Here is an 18,477-nt window from a genome sequence, read left to right on the forward strand (position 1 = left end):
TGAGTGTGATGGTGTGTGCGCGGGCAGGGGCCCGCTGCTGATAGATAAGGCAGTGCTGGTTTGAGACAGCAGTGCTGTGGTCTTCAAGGGCTGCTGAATATTCCGCTACTGCTGTTTCGTTGCCAAGCACACGGTTTTCAAATTAAACCCCCCCCAAAAAAGCAAGACTAGAACTGGGTATTGAGTCATTGTGTGGTGTTTTAGGTGCTGATGGGAGAGCAGAGGAGATCCTAAAGGGGAATAAAACCCACTGGTGACTCCTGGCATTGCCTTAGGGGGTATTTTAAGGTCAGAGGGGTCAGTATTTATTTGTAGCCTCCTGTGTATAAAGATCTAATAAGTAGCCTGTGGAGGTCAAGTCCATCTCCATCACTGACTTGTTCTGTGACCTTGGGTAAATCACTTTGTCTCTATCCTGTCGGTAAGAGGGTGACGGGATCTGTCGCCCAAGATGGGTTGCAGGTACTTGGTTAATATATAAAATGTACTTTGAAGATGAAAAATGCCTTGGAGATGCTTAAAGCTCTCGACAAGCATCCGTGTTCCCTTTGCAGGAACCCAGCAGAAAGCAAAGTGCCTGAGTACTCTGTCACAGACAAAACGGGCTGCGTGCGCAGCTCGGGGAGGCAGGGCTGGGAGCTTCCCAAGGCTCTACACGCCCATTGAATTTGTCAGCATTTAAGCTTCCCCCTTCGCTTGCTGGAGCGAGGGGTGTCACAGCGGGGAGCTGGGCCCGCTCCCGTCACTGCGTGCCCTGCCCCAGGTGCCCCGTCCCCCCGGAGCCGGGCGCAGGGGTGAGCCTCTGCACCCACGGCCCACCAAGGGTGAAGCCAAGTTTGGGGTGGCTTTTCAGCTTCGGCAGCGTCCGCAGGCGATGGACGAGGTGTGGGTGCTCGGGGAGGCTCGGCCCAGCTGCGAAATGTTCGGGAGGAGTTTTGCTGTCGTGGATTCGCTGTTGTCTCGTATAGGGTTGGGTTCACACGCAACTCCAGGCTACTAATAAAGCGTCTCTTAGTTGCCAGTTTGCATGAGTTATCTTTGAAACCGCAGAACTGATTGGTTTTCGTCAAGGATCTCAGAATTATGCAACAAATTTATTTTATGTAGCGTAATCAGAAAGCCTTAATTTTCTTGGGAAACCCTCCTTTTACTCACTTTTGCTAATTAAAATGACGTGATTTTGCCAGAGCAGCTTTCCCTGTGGATTGCCCTGCCCACGCCACGTGCTGCCAGCTCCCTGCCAGCCCTAACGGTGCTTTTTCTCTCCAAGGGAAGAAGCGATGCTGTCCACCTACTTTGAAACCATCAATGATTTGCTCTCCTCCTTCGGGCCGGTCCGAGACTGCTCCCGCAACAACGGCGGCTGCACCCGCAACTTCAAGTGCGTTTCAGATCGCAAGGTGGACTCAACGGGCTGCGTGGTAGGTACCGCGGCTGCTGGCCCCCGGGGCTGCCCTCTGTTTTGGGGACAAAGCTGGAGGGGGACATTGCCTGCTCCCTCTCCGGGGATGTGGCCAAAGGGGTTGTGTGTGCTGCTCCCCCCCAACCCCTGGGGCCTTCAGGGCAAATCACATATGCCTTAGGGACCTCAGGGAAGGAGCCCAGGGACTCAGATGAGCAAAAGAAAAATGCTTGAGGCTGATGGTCGTTTTCCTGCTTGTCAGGAAATCACGAGCTGAAAACAGTCTTGCTTGTTCTCCTGCCTGTGCTTCCCAGCATGGGTGAAAGGTGAACCATCTCCCCATCCTCTCCCCTTCTGGACCTCTCTGACACCGTCAGAGGTTTGATTTGTTTCTGAATGTGCTCATGTCTTGCCAGACAATCTACTGACTCCCAGGTTTTACAGCCCCACCCCCAGAAGATCTCTTAGACCCTAGACCATTAGCTTTAGGCAGAGGCTCTGAATCATTCCCAGCTAGTGATGCGCAGATGGGTTTCACCATCCTTCCAGGTGGGAGTGGCAGAGCTCAGCACCTCTCCCAGCTCTAACCCATCTCCCCATCAGTGCGGTTGCCACTTCCCTGCGCGGGGTGCTTGTGTGAGTCCGGTATGACATGCAGAGATGCAGGAAACTTGGGGAAATCTGGAGCACCCCTTCTCCTCTGTCTGTCGTAGGAGCCCCTGCCTGCCCGGCAGCGGGTGGTGACCCCCGAGGGGTCCAGAGCTCGTCACCCTCTCCGTCTGCCTGCTGCCCCAAAGCCCCTCTGCTCCTTCCCCTCCCTCTCGCTGCAGGCAGATCCCCCATCACCCCACCCTTCCCATCTCAACAGAGGTGGGAGTTAAGTGTCTCTTTATTTATTGAAGATGTTTATACATGGCAGCCGGGAAAGGTCAGGCTGGAGCAGTGCTGTCCCCGGGGTGGCATTTTCATTATCCCCTTCTCCGGTTGCTTGTTAAGGCCATTTAGCACAACAGCCTGATGTGTCACCAGCAGTGCCTGGTGCCGTCTCCCCCTTACCACTCCTCACCCTTTCCTCCTTTCTTTTCCCACTGCCATTTTCTTTTGTTCCCTTTTCCAGGGAGTAGCTGCCTTTCTAGTCTTTCAGGGGAGTTCTCCCCTTTTTCTGGGTGTTACTTTGCTCTGAACGCCAATGTGCCTCCCAGACACTGTCAGAAGCAATTGGGACTCTGATCGCCCTGTGCCGCTGGGAAGAGATGCCTCTTTTTAAAAGTCAGGATATATTAAGATAGAAATTGTCAATAAATTACAGGCCTAGTGTTCACCACTCTGGCATGCGGAGAGGCAGAAATTGAAAACTGTATCACTCAGGGAAGATACCCCCCTGCTTCTGTAATGCCTAACTGAGGTTTTGTGCTGAGAGAACAAGGTGTGTACAGCAGACAGAGAGGGGGAGAAAGGAGAAGCAGTGGGGGCTGTTCTCCTAGAGTGCATCCCCTCCCCAAGAGCCATGGGTGAGAGGTGACACAGGGGGACCACGGGAACCCCCCCATGCCCCCCCATCACACCGGGCTCCCGGGGCCGTGCATCCCAGGGGGACAGGAGGTGGCTGTAGAGATGCCCATCTCCCCTCCCTCTGCTCTTTGCCCCTTTTTGTCCCCACTGCAGGAGCATGAGGCTGCTCTGCCCCTCTCCACAGCCCCTAGTTGTGGGGTAAAGCCCCCTCAGCTCCTCAGTCCCAGCTGCAGCCTGAGGACAGCAGAGCTGAGCTCCCCGGGGGCAGTTTGGAGACGGCTGCTGCATCCCTCCTCCCGTCCATGTCTCTCCTTGCTTCCCGTTGGAGTGACACCCGGGGCACAGTGCTCCTTCCCTCCCGGCTCTCCCAACCCCCTGCAACGTTTTACGCTCATCACCTGCCTGTAGGTCCCCAGCAACGGCAGGAGTGTGAGCAGTGGTCTGGAGGGCACTGTCCCATGTTTCTGACTGTGGTGCGTGGCCCTCGTCTGTAGAAAAGCCCAACTCGTGCTCGTGGTGCTGAGAGGGGTCACGGGTGATGGGAGCTGAGTTTCGGAGCTCACCACAGCCCTGGCGTGAGACCTTGTGGCGCCTTCTGCACCGGTCCCTGCACAGGGCAATACGTCCTCTCCTCATCCCACCGCTGCTCCCAGAGTCTGCCGGGTGGGAGCTGAGCTTCCCGTGCGAGCAGGGATGGGGTCATTTGCTGCAAAATCGCAGGGATGTCAGTTAGTTTTAAAGCTGAACTGCTGTGAACTCAATTTGCCAATTTGGTAAGTGCTATGGGCAATATCGGGATGTAATTTAATTAAGCTATCCCCTTTTTATAGAGTTCAGGGAGCATTCACGTACTAATTTTAGCACTAGGTTTGCTTCAGCTTTACTCTGGACAGTGTTTCGCAAATCATGACATGTTGTTAATCTTTAACAGTCAACAGTTTATTAATTTGCAGAGGACCACAGAACTATATAATCAGTGGTTCATCAATCAAGGTTAAATCCAACAAATGTTCCAGGCAGGTACTGAGCATAAAATATACATGCAACCTTGTAAGCAATTAATACACAGCAGAGCTGGAGCCCATCAGCTCAACCAGGGAACAGCACAAATCTCAAAGATTTCTTATTCCTTTTATATATAATCATCATCTGTTACCAGTTCCTTCATGCCCTTAATACAGCTTCCAGTAATTCTGAGAGGACTGGGGATGCATTTATCTTTGGGCTTTTTAGCGGTGTGGGCTCAGCCATTACCTAATTGTTTGGCCTTAAAAGGACTTGGTTCAAATGTTGAGAGCAGTTTGCTTGCAGCTCGTGGTGGAGTCTCTCTGAGGACAGTCTCCTTGGGCTTAATGAGGGAGAAAAGAGAGTGTTGCTTTGCTTAAATAAAATCCTGTGTGCAAGGTGTCACCTGGAAGACCCCAAAGGCTGCACAGTGTCACTCCGCCCTGGAGGGGTGACAGCTCCCCAGCTTCCATCCCACCCTTCCCATGGGGCCCTTTTTTCTCCTCATCTCATGGCTTTTCTGTTATTTTTACCTGTACCCAGTAGATGGCATTAGTGCCTAAAGGTTTTCTGCATTTCTTTTTTTTATCGGAGGCCTTTTTTGTTTGGGTAATTTTAAATACAAGCTACAACCTTGCTAAGACCTTGGCATTGCTAACTGGATCCTTGCCTTTCAGCCCTACCTTGCAACATAACAAAACAATCCCCAACCTCTAGAAAACCTGTTTCTGTTCTGATTTTCCTTGTTGCACCCTAGAGTTGCTGTTGGGTCTGGGGAAGCCAGGGGCATTTCTCAAGGAAATAAATTCCCAGTGAGCTTCTCTAAATCTAGTGGCTCTGCTCTGCGTGATGAGTCCAGCATGTGTTATATACCATCTTGCTGGGATCACAGGAAATACAGAGAAATTGTGCTGGAGGAGTAAGTCAGATTATTGCCAGTAAAGGAATATATATCACTGATCCCTTCTACCAGCTCAGTGGTAGCTGCTTAGCCCAGAGGGAGGATGCTGAAGGAGGGAAAGGGCTTAACCCTCATGTGTTGGTGATTTATAATTTGAGATGAAAACCTGTGAATTAGCCCTGAGGGACTGAAGGAAACACCTGTAATGTGGCTTAAATTCAGGTTTCTCCACCTGTCTCTTAGCTTAGCGTTGCTCACTGATGCCAGTCCTCTCATCTGCTCGGGGAGAAGAGGGGGATGCTTGCATCTGCTGCCCTATGGCTGTGCCTGTTTACAAGCCCCAGCAAGTCAAGATTGCAGCCCCAGGGGAATAGGGGTGAGGGTTTTTTTTTCCCCAAGGAGCATAAGCTTTGGTCTTAGCACATGAGCTGGGCGAGGAGATGGTTGGTTCCCCTCTGGTGCCCATGGGGCATCCTTGGCATCACAGCAGGAGGAGGCAGGGGCAGGTACAGGCGTGCAGTGAAGGTGTGTGTCTGAGCCTGTGGTGCCTCTTGGGATGGGCTCTCATCACCGTGAGGACCTCCTGGAGAAGCAGGAGCACGCGAGCTGCCCTCGTGGTGGTGAGGAAGGCAGCTCGGGGTGCTACACCGAGGTAGCAGCAGAATTAGGCCCCTTGTTTCCCTGCTGTGTGAGCAGCTTCACTGCAGTGGTGTGGGTGCAGGTGGTGTGGTCTGAGGGTTCCGCAACATCTGCGCTACCCAACTTGTGCCAGAAGAGAGTGGCTTGTGCCACGGAGGCCAAAGATGACGTGCAGGTGGATGTGGAAGGGCTCAGAGCGTGGTCGTGCTCCCGGATCCATCCCACCCTGGGAGAGGTGTCGGCAGGAGGTAGGAGAGCCCAGCGAGCCCGGGCAGTGGGCACTGCAGTTCTGAGCAGGCACGGAACCCCGCTGATCATCACCATCTCCCTGCTAGCACAGAATTATTTCTGATTTGAGTAAGGAAAAAAGTATGGTTTGCCTACAGGAATGATGTGAAGTGTTCATTTCCACGGTCGTGGGGTCGGGCAGGAGGGAGTTTGTCCAGCTCAGCGGTGTGCAGAAGGGAGAACAGCTACCAGAGAGTCTCTTAATGCATTTGGGTCCCATGGTGGAACCGGTGCAGTGTCAGTCCCAGCGATTTTAGACAGAGAAGAAAGAGAAATTTGGCATGGTCTAGGCTGGTGTATAAGCCTTAGCACAGCCGATCTGGAGCTAATTCTTCTCTTTTGCTCTGTTCCACATTGAAATGATGGGCTGCTCCTTAGCTGCCGCAAAGCGGGACAAAGAAACAGCTTAATTTAAGAGTGAAACCATTTTGGGGAGAAATGGGATTAGAAATGAAAGAAGAGGACAGTGGCTACCTCTGGTCCCCTTCTTCTGGCACAAATCACCCAGGGGTGGCTTGGGGACCCTGGGGAGCAGGGAGGTACTTTGAAATGAAGTGGATGATGCTGAGAACTGATATTCTTGAGGGGAAATTGGGTGTTTGGGATTTCAGCCCAAACCAAAACACTATGCAGAAATCCCCCATATATGTGAAAATTCTGAAATATTTTGGTTCAAAACATCTCCTTTCTGTGAAGGAGGGGGGAAATGTTTAATTCTAACATTATCATCTGGAGCTTTATGTTATATATAGAGTTATTCCAGTGTACAGCCTGAAATAAAAACAAAATTAGACAGTGGAAACCAAAACATTTCACCCTTGTCAAAATTAAATGCTCTCCTAATTTCCCAATGAATTTTGAGATGTAATTGATGGATCCCACAAAGCACTTAAGCTTCATCAAATCTGCATTTTTCTGACAGACAATTGTTCGTTGAAAAATAAAAACTCATCCGTCCCTGCCTTACGAGGCACCTAGCTAATTATGGTAGAGATGCACGTGCAAGGGAGGGAGATGGGAAGGAAACCATTCTCCTTGAAGCAGAATGCACATTATGGCTGGAAGCAGAAGCCCAGTGAGCAAAACAGCAAGCTGCCCCGCCTAAGGAGCCTGTGGTTTTGGATTCACCTCGTTAAGCTAGGTAAGTACCTGTGATGAGAATGGGATTTGAGGGAGAGAGAAGCAAAGGATGGCAAAAGCTGCTGGGGTCGGCAGGGAGCGGAGGGGCAGGTGGGGAGCCCACCGCCCGCCCGCCTTTGCTTTCAGTGCTGCAAAAGGGGTTTGCACCGTGTCGGCAAGCAGTGGCCAAATTTAAAAGCAAGTGGGATAGCTCAGGAAACACTGAGGTGAGCTGGAGGTCCTTGCTGGCAGGGGGAAGAGATCGTTTGGGTGATAAAAGCCCCCTTTTCTCCAGCATTGGCTTTTTCAGCAGCGTTCCTCGGAGGAGTTGTCTGGCACCAGCCTTGCCCCTCCGCTCCCCAGCAGACTGACACGCTTCGTGTGTTGTGGTCACAGCTGGCTGCAGTCTTTGGGTTGGGTTGTAGGGTTCAGTGTGTAGCGTTGTGACTGGGCTGTACCCCGGGTGTCAGGTAGGGCAGGAGTTGAATTTCTGGCCTCCCAAAGGTTTTTGGAGGTACCAGGCTCCAGCTGTGGCTAGGAAGGGAAATGCCCTGATGGGCAGGAGATGCCCGCGCACCCCAAAATGGGCTCTTGGTGAGGAAAAGAAGGGTCTGGAAAGGTGAGGTCCTGGAAGGAAAGCAGCTGGAGGGTTTCTTGCTAGCTTGAGTTCCTTGCTCCAGGAGCTCTGAGCACTTACGTCTCTGTACGTAGCGTCCCACCAGCTGCTTGAAACAAGTCCATCCCACTTTGAATTGAGATGCAAGCATACACACAGCGACTTGCCCGAGAGGGTCCCCGTGACAGCTGCGTGGTGGCCGGTGGGGAGGACGTGCTGCCTCATTGCCCGGAGCTTCGGTCTCCTCTGTGCAGCCCCCAGCTCGCTGTCCCGGGGGGGACCGAGCAGAGGAGCAGGAGGGATCACAGCGTGTGCTCGGGAGCCTGGAAGACAGATGGGTTTGATTTTCTGAGGCTAAAATAATGATTGATGATCTTGAAAGGGGAAAGGAAGCAGGGAGGAAGGAGGGGAGGGGAAAAAGAGTGGGAAGATAGATAATAACTGTTAGTTCAGAAAACAGTTGTAATGTTTCCCTCTGGGAAGGATGCTCCCCTGCAGCGGGTGCCGAGGAGGGGTCTGCCACAGCCGGGGTGCTGGCGAGGACATCGCTCCCCCGGGGAGGCAAGGCAGGGGTGGCCCTGGAGAGAGACTGGCTGGAGCTGACGGGCACTTTAGCAACCAGATTTTTGGCCTGTTTTACCAGTATGTTAGGAGAGGAGGAGTAAATCTCACCCGCAGAGGTTGGGCTGTGTACAGCCAGACTCTGGTCCTGCTGCTGCTGAGCGGCATCTCTTACCGGGGGCCTTCTGGGCTGAGAAAGTGAAGGCAGAGTAAGCCAAAGTCGTCTGAAAAAAAAAAAAAAAAAAAAAAAAATGTATACGTATATATATGGACACAGAGGAGTTTCCTGCATTTGTATCTTTTCTGAGCTCCAACAAGCAAATAAAATACATGCCAGTGAATGGTTTGGAGCTCATTAAAATGGTAGCACTTGCTCATACCTCAGCAGTGCTTCCAATTAATGCTTTTTGTCCCACACTGAAGAGGTTCCTCAGTGAGAAGTGAGGGTGCCTCTAAACAAAGTGGGGTCACTGAGGCCTTTAGTCAGTGCACTGGGCCACCAGCATTTTTTGCAGCCTCAGGGCAGCGGGGCTGGGGATGCAGCCTGGGGAAGCTGCACGGGGCCGGGGTCCTGGGTCTCGCCTCTGGATGCGTCCAGGGGTGGGTGTGCAGTACTCAGGGCAGCACCAGGAGCTGGAGGTTGGTGGCAGCTTCCCCGAGTGGTTTTGAAGAGCAGGGGAGGAGCCAGGCTCGTCCGTGCCCAGAGCATCACCTCCAACAACCAGTGTAGGAGAAGTCTCTGACGAAAAGGCTGTTATTGTTGAGAAAACAGAGCAGAATAATAAAAAGGGCAGTTTACTCTCTACAGAAACACTTTATTTAATTTTTTTTTTTTTTTTTTTAAAACTTAATAATGGAAGAGAGGAACTGAGCTGAGAAACCCTGGCAGGCAGCTCAGATGGAGAGCTGGTGTCCTTTTCTCTGGGGGATCCATGTCAGTAACAAGACTCTGATTTTTATTTCAAGTGACCCCCTCACCCATCTTGCTACTAATGATCTTTGTAAACAACAACGTGAGCAAAGGCCCCCTTTTTTTTTTTTTTTCCTAACACAAGCAGTGACTTATCCAAATACTTATTTTCCTAAGACACAATCTTGTACAGGTCTTGGTGGATGTTTGCTTTCTTTCCCCTTGATGATCCTCCTCCCACTGCGTGTGCTGAGGACGGTGGCAGTGGGCAGAGGAGCTGCGCCGAGTGCTGGTGACAGGAGGCCACGCAGTGTCCCACGCCGTGCCAGCTGTGGGCACGGGCATCCCGTTCCGCTCCAAACCCCCGTGCCTCAGCGGGGCCCGCTCTGGTGACTTCCCAGGGGTGTCAGCGGGAAGGTGGCCGCAGGTCCTGCCAGCTCTTGCCACTCCGTGTCACCTTGGAGATGTCATTTAAAAGGGGGGAGAAAAAAAAAAAAAAAAAAAAAAAAAAAAAAAAAAAAAAAAAAGGCCCGTTTCTCCAAAACCCGGATAAAAATAGCACTTTCTTATTCAGCATATCCACTCCCCGTGCGTACCTGGAGCCCGTTTGCTGACTGCAATCACAAAAATACCAGCGCGGGTGCTCTGCGCAGCGCGGCTGGGGGTGAGCCGGTTCCTGGCTGTGCTCAGCCCGACCCCGCCGAGCTGCCGGCGGTGCCTCCTTCGCAAACCCGTTGGCAGCAGCAGGGTCGGGGCGTCGCAGCTGTGGGTCACGTTTAGCTTGCAGGATCTGTATTATCAGTGCTGGTGCCCACGGAGGCAAGAAACTAAGTTTTCTTTTCCAATCCCAAGAGTGATTCTCCGGGCTGGCCGTCGTCACAGAGAAACCGATTCACTCCTGCATAGATGGGAGTGGATTTGCAAGGCGGTGGAATTACTTTTGTATGGTAATGGCTTCTCCCTGGGTTTTCAGAGCAGATCGTGAGCTGGAGTCTCCCCTACCTCCCTTTTCCTCTCTGTAGCATGGATCAAGTACCTCTTCCTGAACTTTGAGATATTTTTACTTGTCGGATCCATGGATGAAGCGTAGTCTGGGGGTTTGAAACCAGTTCCCGAGCAGTGTAGGTCTAACGTGGCAAACCACAAACAGCTTTTTCTTTTGAATAGCTGACTAACAGTCTGTAGGATCCTTTTGCCTCCCTGGATAAATGGATCCATCCCGTGTCTGGACAAGGGCTGCACAGAGGTGGTTGGCAGGGCTCTGCTGGGGCACCACGTCTCGCCAGCTTTCCTCCCATCGGGGAGGGACGTGTCACCCGTGATTGCCCAGACAGAGTTATTGACCGAGTTGCTTATTGATTTTCTAATCATTTTCCGACACAGCCCCCCATCCTGTGTCACTGCCAAAGAAGATCACAAATTGAACTGCAGCTGAATTGATGGGGGATTGATTAAAACTCGCCGTAATTATTGGTTCTCTGCTGTCCAAGACAGACAAATCAATGTCAGCAATAACAGATCTGGTCCTTTATAAAAACCCAGCAAACACAGAGGGAGTGCTGGTTTTGTAAGCATGCCCGAGAGCTCAGCACAGCCCATGGAGTTGGGATTAGCACAGGCCGGCTTTTCCCTGGGTCATTTCTGACTACTGTGGGCAAGAACATAGTTGCACCCAAACAAGCTTTAGCTTTCCCCCTGCTCTGATCTGTTGGTGGGACACCCCGATTTCAAATCCTCTGCTCCAGGGGTGGGGAAATCTGTAGTAAAGTGTTATTGTGCCCAGTAGTTGCTCCATCCACCTATTCCTCCCGGCAAAACCCTCCTCGCAGGGGGCTGGCATTGCCTGTTTTGCTGGCTGGCACTAATTGCAGAGCTCGCCGGTTCCCCTGGCTCGCTGTCCCTGGCATCTTTGTCCCCCCCAAGCCGGGACACCTCCCATGTTTGTGTGGTGGCTACCAGAGCTTTCTGTCCCTGGAGAGCTTCTTGTGCAACACAGCAGCTGGCTGGGGAGCTGGCTCCACGCCGAGCCGGGGACGGATGCGGAGGGGAGGGGGTGCTTCCTTCTGCAAATTTTGTGCTGAGCTATTTGCCTGCCATAATTAATGCATATTAGGATGCATAATTACGAACAGAAAGGAAACACGATTCGTGGTGATTAAAAGCCAAAACTGGGGGAACATCCCAAAGGTGGCCTCGAGCAAAGTGGGGCTAAGGAAGGGAGGGCTTTGGTGACCTGCTCACCCAGTCCTGGGGAAAGAGCCCTCATCTTCCTCTGCGGGCTGGGGAAGATGCTGAGCTCAGCACGTGGATCAGTGCCAGGGTGGAGGCCCAAGTGACAGCTCAGAAAAACTGTGACTGATCCCCTGGCTGTGATCCTGTAGCTCCTGCTGACTTAAGGTCCCATCCAGTTGCCTTCAGCACCCTGGAAGGTCCCTTGGGAGCTCCAGAGGGGACTTGGGCAGAGTCCCAGACCTCCCCGTCGGCGTGGGGAGAGCAGCAGAGAGGCAGATGCGGTGCTGTGGAGTGGAAGATGCTGTTTGCAGTCAGCCCTCCGTGTCCTCCAGGGAGATGTGTTTCTGCCAATTTGCACAGCTCTTATTCTTACAGTGGGGCCGGCAGAGGCGGAGGAGACCGCAGGAGAGAAGTGTTGTATCTGCGGATTCACAAACACACTTACCCTGATCCTGTTTCCCAGGCAGCTCGGCGGTGGAAAGCACAGATTGTTCTAAGTGTCCTTTCCTCCTTCATATTTATTCTGTCTATGCAGCGAGAAAGCTTCCTGCTCCCATGTCTTCTGCTGCTTTGTGCCTAGGCAGAGCTGCTGCTGCCCGGGCTGCCTCTCGGGGCCCTGCCTGGGCTCTGCCTGCTCTGGAGAGTGGGGCAGCGTCCTAATCCAGAGCCCTTTGCTGCCAGTATAGAATCAGAGATAGACTGGTTTGGGTCAGAAGGGACCTTTAAGGTCCATCTGGTCCAACCCCCCTGCGGTGAGCTGATCTTCAACTAGATAAAGGTTGCTCAAAGCACCATCCAACCTGACCTTGAATGTTTCCAGGGGTGGACCATCCTCAACCTCTCTGGGCAACCCGTGCCAGCGTTTTACCACCCTCATAATGAAATTCTTCTTCCTTATATCTCGTATGAATCTACCCTCTCTTAGTTTAAAACTCTCACCCCTTGTTCTAACATCTTTTGGCTAGAAAAGCCACGTGCTTTTCAACCTTCCCTTGCCTCTTCTTCCCGCCTTACCTGGTGCCTGCAGGGAAGGTGCTGAGGTTTGCAAGGTCCACCCGAGCTGAGGGCACGGGAGCCAGCGAGGTGTCCGAGGGACGTCAGGCACGGGGGTGCCTGAGACATCGCGGTTGCTGCAGGTGGGGCAGGAGCAGCTTTGGTGCTGCTGCTGCCGTAGGGAAATGGCACAGGGTTTCTAGGAGGTGGAGAGAAACTTCTCATCGCTCGGATGGGGTGGGCCAGGTCTCCCTAAAGCGCCTTTCGGATGTCCCCTGTGAGCAAGTTGCTTCTTGAGTAGCCAAGAGTGAGTAAGGCTCAGCAGCCCATCTCCTGTCAGGATGCTGCCAGTGTCAGCGAGCACAGGGTCCAGGGTCTCCTGAACTTTTATTAATATGTACAGCATTTTGCTCACATGGAAAATTGATTTTCTTTTTTAAGCACAAAGTATAGCCGTTTTATAACCTTTCTTCTGCTTGACAGAGGCCATTTATAACCTGCCTTCATTGCTACCTGTGCAAGCTCCAGTCTAACTCATCTTCAAGAAATTCCATAATGCATTTTTAATTGCAAGCTGCTCCTAGGCAAGATTTATTTATTTTTTCAAGGACTGGCCTTTTTGTTGTTGTTTGTGTGCGTGCATGTTTGGTGAAAAGGGATAAATAACGCAAGTGGAATAGCAGAGAGCTTTAATCTGGGTGACAATTTATTGATGACATTTGCCGCCTGCTGGCTTTTATCTTTTGGGACAAGGAAAGCCAGCTGGGGAACTGGAATTAAAACCCAGAGCCAGATCTCCAGCTTATGTGAATCAGCATTGTTCCCTTGGCTGCAGAAAACTGATGAACTGGGGCTGTGATCCTGCCTTCCCCCAGTCCTGCCTCCGCCACGGGCTGGTCCTGCCCGCGGTGCCCCCACCCTTGGGGGCCAGCGAGGTACTTTTGGAGGTGATGCCAAGGCCCCATTCGCTGGTCTGCCTGGCATGGGTTGAGATGGGTTTCAGGGTCACTCTCAAGCATTCACAGATGGTTTTCTGGCTTGGTCCCAGGTGTTGAGATGTTTTTTTCTGGGTTGCCCCAGACTTTTCTGCATCTCAGAGGAACAGGTAAAGAACACAGAGGGTTTCTCCAGCATGTTACGGAGTGGGTTGTCACGCTTTGCCCCATGCTCGTTTGAGGCTTCGTTGCTCTATAATTTTTCTGCCTCGAGGGTTTCACCCTCCTCTGGAGGGAGGGTGGGGAGCAAGGCTTTCTCAGCAGACTGGGTCCTTGCCCCTTCCCCGAAGGCTGTGAGAGCTGATGGCAGGCCCTTGGGGCTGCTCTTTCCATCACTTGGGACAAACTCATCTCCTCTAGATGCAGCTGGAGTTGAGCAGCACTGGCTTTTGGGTGGGCACCCACCGGACTGTGCCTCCAGGGTAGCTGGGACCCACGGGTGACCGTACCACGTCCCATCTCTCGCTGCAGTGCCCCGAGGACCTCCGACCCATGAAGGATGGCACCGGTTGCTACGACTACTCCAAAGGGATCGACTGCTCCGATGGCTTCAACGGCGGCTGTGAGCAGCTCTGTCTCCAGCAGACCCTCCCTCTGCCCCACGACCCCTCGTCGAGCACCATCTTCATGTTCTGTGGGTGAGTCCCCTCCAGTGCTCCTGTATCTCCCACTAGCAGATAAATAACCCGTCCCCTTTTCCATCCCTGCCAGCCCTCCTGGGCCACCCATCCCCAGATTGGCATGCCCAGCGAGGCAAGCGGGTGCCCAAGAAAAAGACTGTTTATGGAGGTGAATTCCATCAGGGAATAGAGGCACCTGGTTTGCCTGCAGGAAAAAGCATACGGGAGTGTGAGAAGCAATGTGAGCAGATGCACCTTCCTCCTCTCCCCCACTGTGTGACGGTACAGTTTGATGTGTGACTCACCGTGAAGGGACCCAAAAATTGTACATTGTGTGTTGGAGGGGGAAGGTGGAGGATTTGTGTAAAAAATACTACTTTTTAATTTTTTTTTTTTTCCCCTCCCTTGTGCCTCCCTTAAAATAGAGTTTCATCCCTGATTTTGGCTGGGATCCTATAATCCTATACAATTTAGCATTTTCTCTCAGGAAAATCTCCCCGGCTGCAGTATGTTCTAAAAGGAGCTCAGTGATTATCTGGCTTTATGCTGCACAGCTGCAGCCAGCCAGCCATCGCCCGCCCCAGCGCTGCGGATTGCATCCCTTGGCTGGTTCATGCTCTCGGGCACACAAGGAGCCTACTTCACGTCCCTGTGGGAAGGATTAGGGCAAAGGAGGGGAAAAGGAGCCCTTTTGGGAAGGAAATGCCTGTGAGAGGGGGAGCAAATTCGTAACAGTTAGTCCAAGGAGTATCTGTTGAGACCCAATGCTGCAGGTGCAGCAGAGACCTCATGCAGCTCTGGCTGCTTCCCAGGCTGCTCTTGCCCGGGAAGCTCTGTCCCCATCAGCTTCTCTCTTTTTTTATCCCTTTCTGCTGGTTTGTTGATTTACCACCACCACCACCTTCTTTTTTTATTATTGTTTAGCAGTACGGAGTGGTTGAGTCATGAAGAGAGAGCACGTTGCCTGCACTGTGCCTGCAGAGGGGTTGGCAATCCATATAGGCACAAGCAACCTTCCTGGGGAGGGTCTGGAAAATCTCAGGACATTGCACGGTCTCCATCTGCACCCACACAGGGATCTGCATTTCAATCTTCCATCCCCAAGGGCAGAGACTGTTTCCCTTCTCTTTTTTTTTTTTTTTTTTTTTTTTTTAATAATCCCTTTTCAAGGCAGAGCTGCACTTTGGGAACAGGCAAGGAAAAGGGTGACAGACGGGTGGGAGTTTCACTTGCAGCAGTGAAACGTGGTAGAGGAATGGGAGAGGGGAGCAAGCCCAGAGAGCCGTGGACTGATGTTAGCAGAGTGCTGTGGGTATGGGAGGAAAGGGCAGGCAGGGAACGGAGGTTTCCCTGTCAGTTGGGGGACACAGTGCTGGGGAAAAAGCTGGAGGAAGGAGAAGAGGAAGGGAGGCAGGACAAGCACATATGCAGAAGATGCCCCTGATGTCTCCAGTGCCTGTCCTTAAATCACATCCCTGCTGCCTGCCTCAGTTTCCCTTAGTGTCTGCTGAAGATGGACACGTGCATCTCATGCACAACAAGCTCGAAAGCAAGACCAGGGAGCAAAGGAGCAGCCATGCTGGAGCTGCTTCCTTGCAGGAAGGCACTGCTGGGTGGAAAAAAAAAAGGGCAGGAGCTTGATTTCACTTTGCTTTTGCCTGGGGAATGTTTGTGCCTGCACGGCAGCAGCGTCAGAGGGCACTGGGCAGGCAGGGGTGAGGGCTGAGCAGAGGATGCGCAGTGGGCTCAGCTGCAGGAAGGATGGGTGCTGCTGCTGCGGGAAGGATGGGTGCTGCTGCTGCGGGAAGGATGGGTGCTGCTGCTGCGGGAAGGATGGGTGCTGCTGCTGCGGGAAGGATGGGTGCTGCTGCTGCGGGAAGGATGGGTGCTGCTGCTGCGGGAAGGATGGGTGCTGCTGCTGCGGGAAGGATGGGTGCTGCTGCTGTGGGAAGGATGGGTGCTGGGAGCCGAGTGCTCGGTTGCTGGTCGCAGAGCGTGTGGCCGCTGCAACCTCTGTGCCCGTGGCTGATGCCCGGCCGGGCTGGCAGAGGCTCGTCCCACGGCAGGGCGCCTGGCCCCGCTGACACAGCTCGTGGTGCTCCGCAGGTGCGTGGAGGAGTACAAGCTGGCCCCGGATGGGAAGTCCTGCCTGATGCTCTCTGACATCTGCGAGGGCCCCAAGTGCCTGAAGTCGGATGCCAAGTTCAACGACACCCTCTTTGGGGAGATGCTTCACGGCTATAACAACAGGAGCCAGCACGTCAACCAAGGGCAGGTGTTCCAGATGACTTTCAGGTATGGCCCGGTTCTGCTCCTAGTTTGGGGAACATCGGGATGGTGAGGTGGGACCAAGGTCCTTTGGTGCAGAGCCAGCACCTCTGACACGTTCACTAGGGGAAGAGAGCACAAGGATGACAAGCATCCATGGGTTTCCTACTTGCTCACCCTTTGTGCAGGCAGCAGTGTAGAACCCTCCTGGCCAGTGTCTGTCTCATCACATGAGTGTTTAAGCAGCTTCGATGGGCTTTTTCCGGTAGTGTTGCCTCATATCTTTCTGAACAGTGATGTCTTTTATCTCCATGATATCCTGCAACAATGATTCCCGCCGTTTAATTACGTGAAGTATGAAAAAGCATTTCCTTTGGCATGTTTTCAACCTATGCGAGCTGATTTTATTCAGTACCCCCAGTAACAATATGGGGAGGAGCTGTAGATACAACATGAGAAGGAATAACATATATAAGCTGAAGTTAAATACCCCACCAGAGTGCAAGCAGCAGAAGGCAGGGAGTGTCTCACGCTGCATCCCGGCTATGCCGGGCGTGCCGAGGGTCAGATGGGGGTGGGGAGGGCAGGGTCTCACTGCCCAGATCTTCACCCTGCAGTGCTCACCGGGGAGAGCTTGCTGGTAGTTGCTGAATTTAGGGCTGGAAAATGAGTTTGTTTATTTTTCTTCAGTTTTCCTGAAGACAGCTGCATTTTGATTGGGTGTAAACCGAGATGGGCCTATGAGTTTCAAAGAAGCAGCACTGATCGTGGGCAGGAGAGGACCAGCCCACATCCCACCCAGACACGACTCTTCCTTGCTCAGCATCTGCCAGAGCACTACGTGTTTCTTTCCTATTAAGGCACTGAGACCTCGTTGCTGCCTCCAGTTTTAGCTGCAGTTGTGGGTGCTCCTCACTGCTGGCCACAGTGGGGTTTTGGGGAGCTTTTTCCCCAGCTGAGTGCAAACCCTTCCTAGCTATGAATTCACACTGAACTCTGGCCTTTTGCTTTCTTGATGGCAGATGAATTACAAGCTCCACCAGCACAAAGGTGCTCGGAAAGCTGCAGCCAGCAGAGTGCTTGGAGCCAGCAGAGCCACAGCCTTTGCTGGAAGTGAGAATTGACAGTACACGAAGGCAATTTTCCCAGTGGGCTCCTCTTTGCTATCTCTCCCTCCCACATTACAAGTGTCAGTGGGTCCATCAGAGCAGAGCCAGGGCTGCAGAGCTGAAATTTTCCATGAACTGGTGGGTTGAGCAGGTCTGGGAGCTTCAGAAACTCCCAAGCCCATCTCCTGGAAATGGCAGACCTGGACGGGCTCCCCCTGAATGAGATCCAGCCTCAGCTTGTGCCGTCAGACCCTAGACACCAAAACTTCTTTTGCAGAGGCTTAAATTTTCTCTGCAGCTCATCCGTAGCCTGCCCTTTGCTTGCACTGCAGAGCGGGAGGGTTGGAAAGCCATCGTTCCCCTGCCTCAGCCAGGGCTGGGGCTAAGGGCTGCTTTGTTGCTGCAGGGAAGCAAACACATCCCTTGTCCTCGGAGTGGAATTCCTGCTGGAAAGCACACGAGGTTGTCTGTGGTCTGGTTTGTCCTGAGAGATGTGGCTTCTCCTGGGCATGGCGGGTTTGGGTAATGCCAGGGACCAGGAGCGGTTCCCGCCGGGGCTGCCCTTGACACCTTTGCTCTGGGAATAAAACACCTGCGGGGTTGGGATTGCATCTTCCAGGGGTCAGAGCCCAAAGTGCACTCCTCTGGGGCTCTGGCTGGTGAGTTTTCAGGTTAAAAAAAAAGAGTGGTTGTTAGTGATCTGTCCTCCTTGGCACAGCTCCTGCCGTGCAGCGTGGGTGATGTCGGGGGTGCGTGTAGCGATGGGAGGATTTTCCCAGTGGGTTCTGCGCAGTGAGAGCCCGGTCCTCTGCATGGCCTCGCCATCACAAACAGGGTTTTCAGTGCCAGCATTGGACTAGTCTGGGGTCTAACAGCTCTGAGGGGCAGGAGAAAGCAGATCTGAAGCAAGAGCATCCTGCAAAGCGTGGCTGCGTGCTGCAGGCTGTAGCGTGCGACGCGCTGGCTCGGCAGAGCTCGGGGCCTGGTGGGGGGCAGCACGTCTTGCTCCAGAAATGCTTTCGGCAGCCTGGAAGGCCAGCACGGCCACCCTTTCCCATTTGCATGGAGCCTGTTGGCTCCGAAAGCGCCAGGCAGTGATGAGAAGGGCTCGCTTCCCCGCACGCAGCATCCTTCCCTGCGGCCGGGCTGCCCGGTGTGTCGGAGGGTTACGCCGTAGAAGCACCATTACATCATCTCCTAACAAGGGAAGAGAAGGAGGTTAATGGAGAAGAAATTATTAACTAAAAGATGTAATTTGCCTCTGATTTTCATAGATATTCAAGAACCTCTCTGAGCATTAAGACACC

General features: G+C 52.9%; 1 protein-coding gene across 6 annotated transcripts in view; it reads left to right on the top strand.

Annotated features, from left to right (window-relative positions):
• The window catches only part of ASTN2 (astrotactin 2), a 360,791-nt gene that overhangs the window by 193,494 nt on the left and 148,820 nt on the right, over positions 1-18,477 (top strand). For all 6 annotated transcript variants that reach the window (XM_033011918.2, XM_042786505.1, XM_042786506.1 and 3 more), the window contains 3 exons: positions 1,271-1,421; positions 13,645-13,811; positions 15,900-16,088. In XM_033011918.2, coding sequence (XP_032867809.2) covers positions 1,271-1,421; positions 13,645-13,811; positions 15,900-16,088 — 507 coding nt within the window. The remainder of the gene's footprint in view (positions 1-1,270; positions 1,422-13,644; positions 13,812-15,899; positions 16,089-18,477) is intronic.

This window comes from Tyto alba, unplaced genomic scaffold, assembly GCF_018691265.1.
Source record: "Tyto alba isolate M040663 unplaced genomic scaffold, T.alba_DEE_v4.0 Super-Scaffold_11, whole genome shotgun sequence".
In the NCBI taxonomy this organism is placed as follows: Eukaryota; Metazoa; Chordata; class Aves; order Strigiformes; family Tytonidae; genus Tyto; species Tyto alba.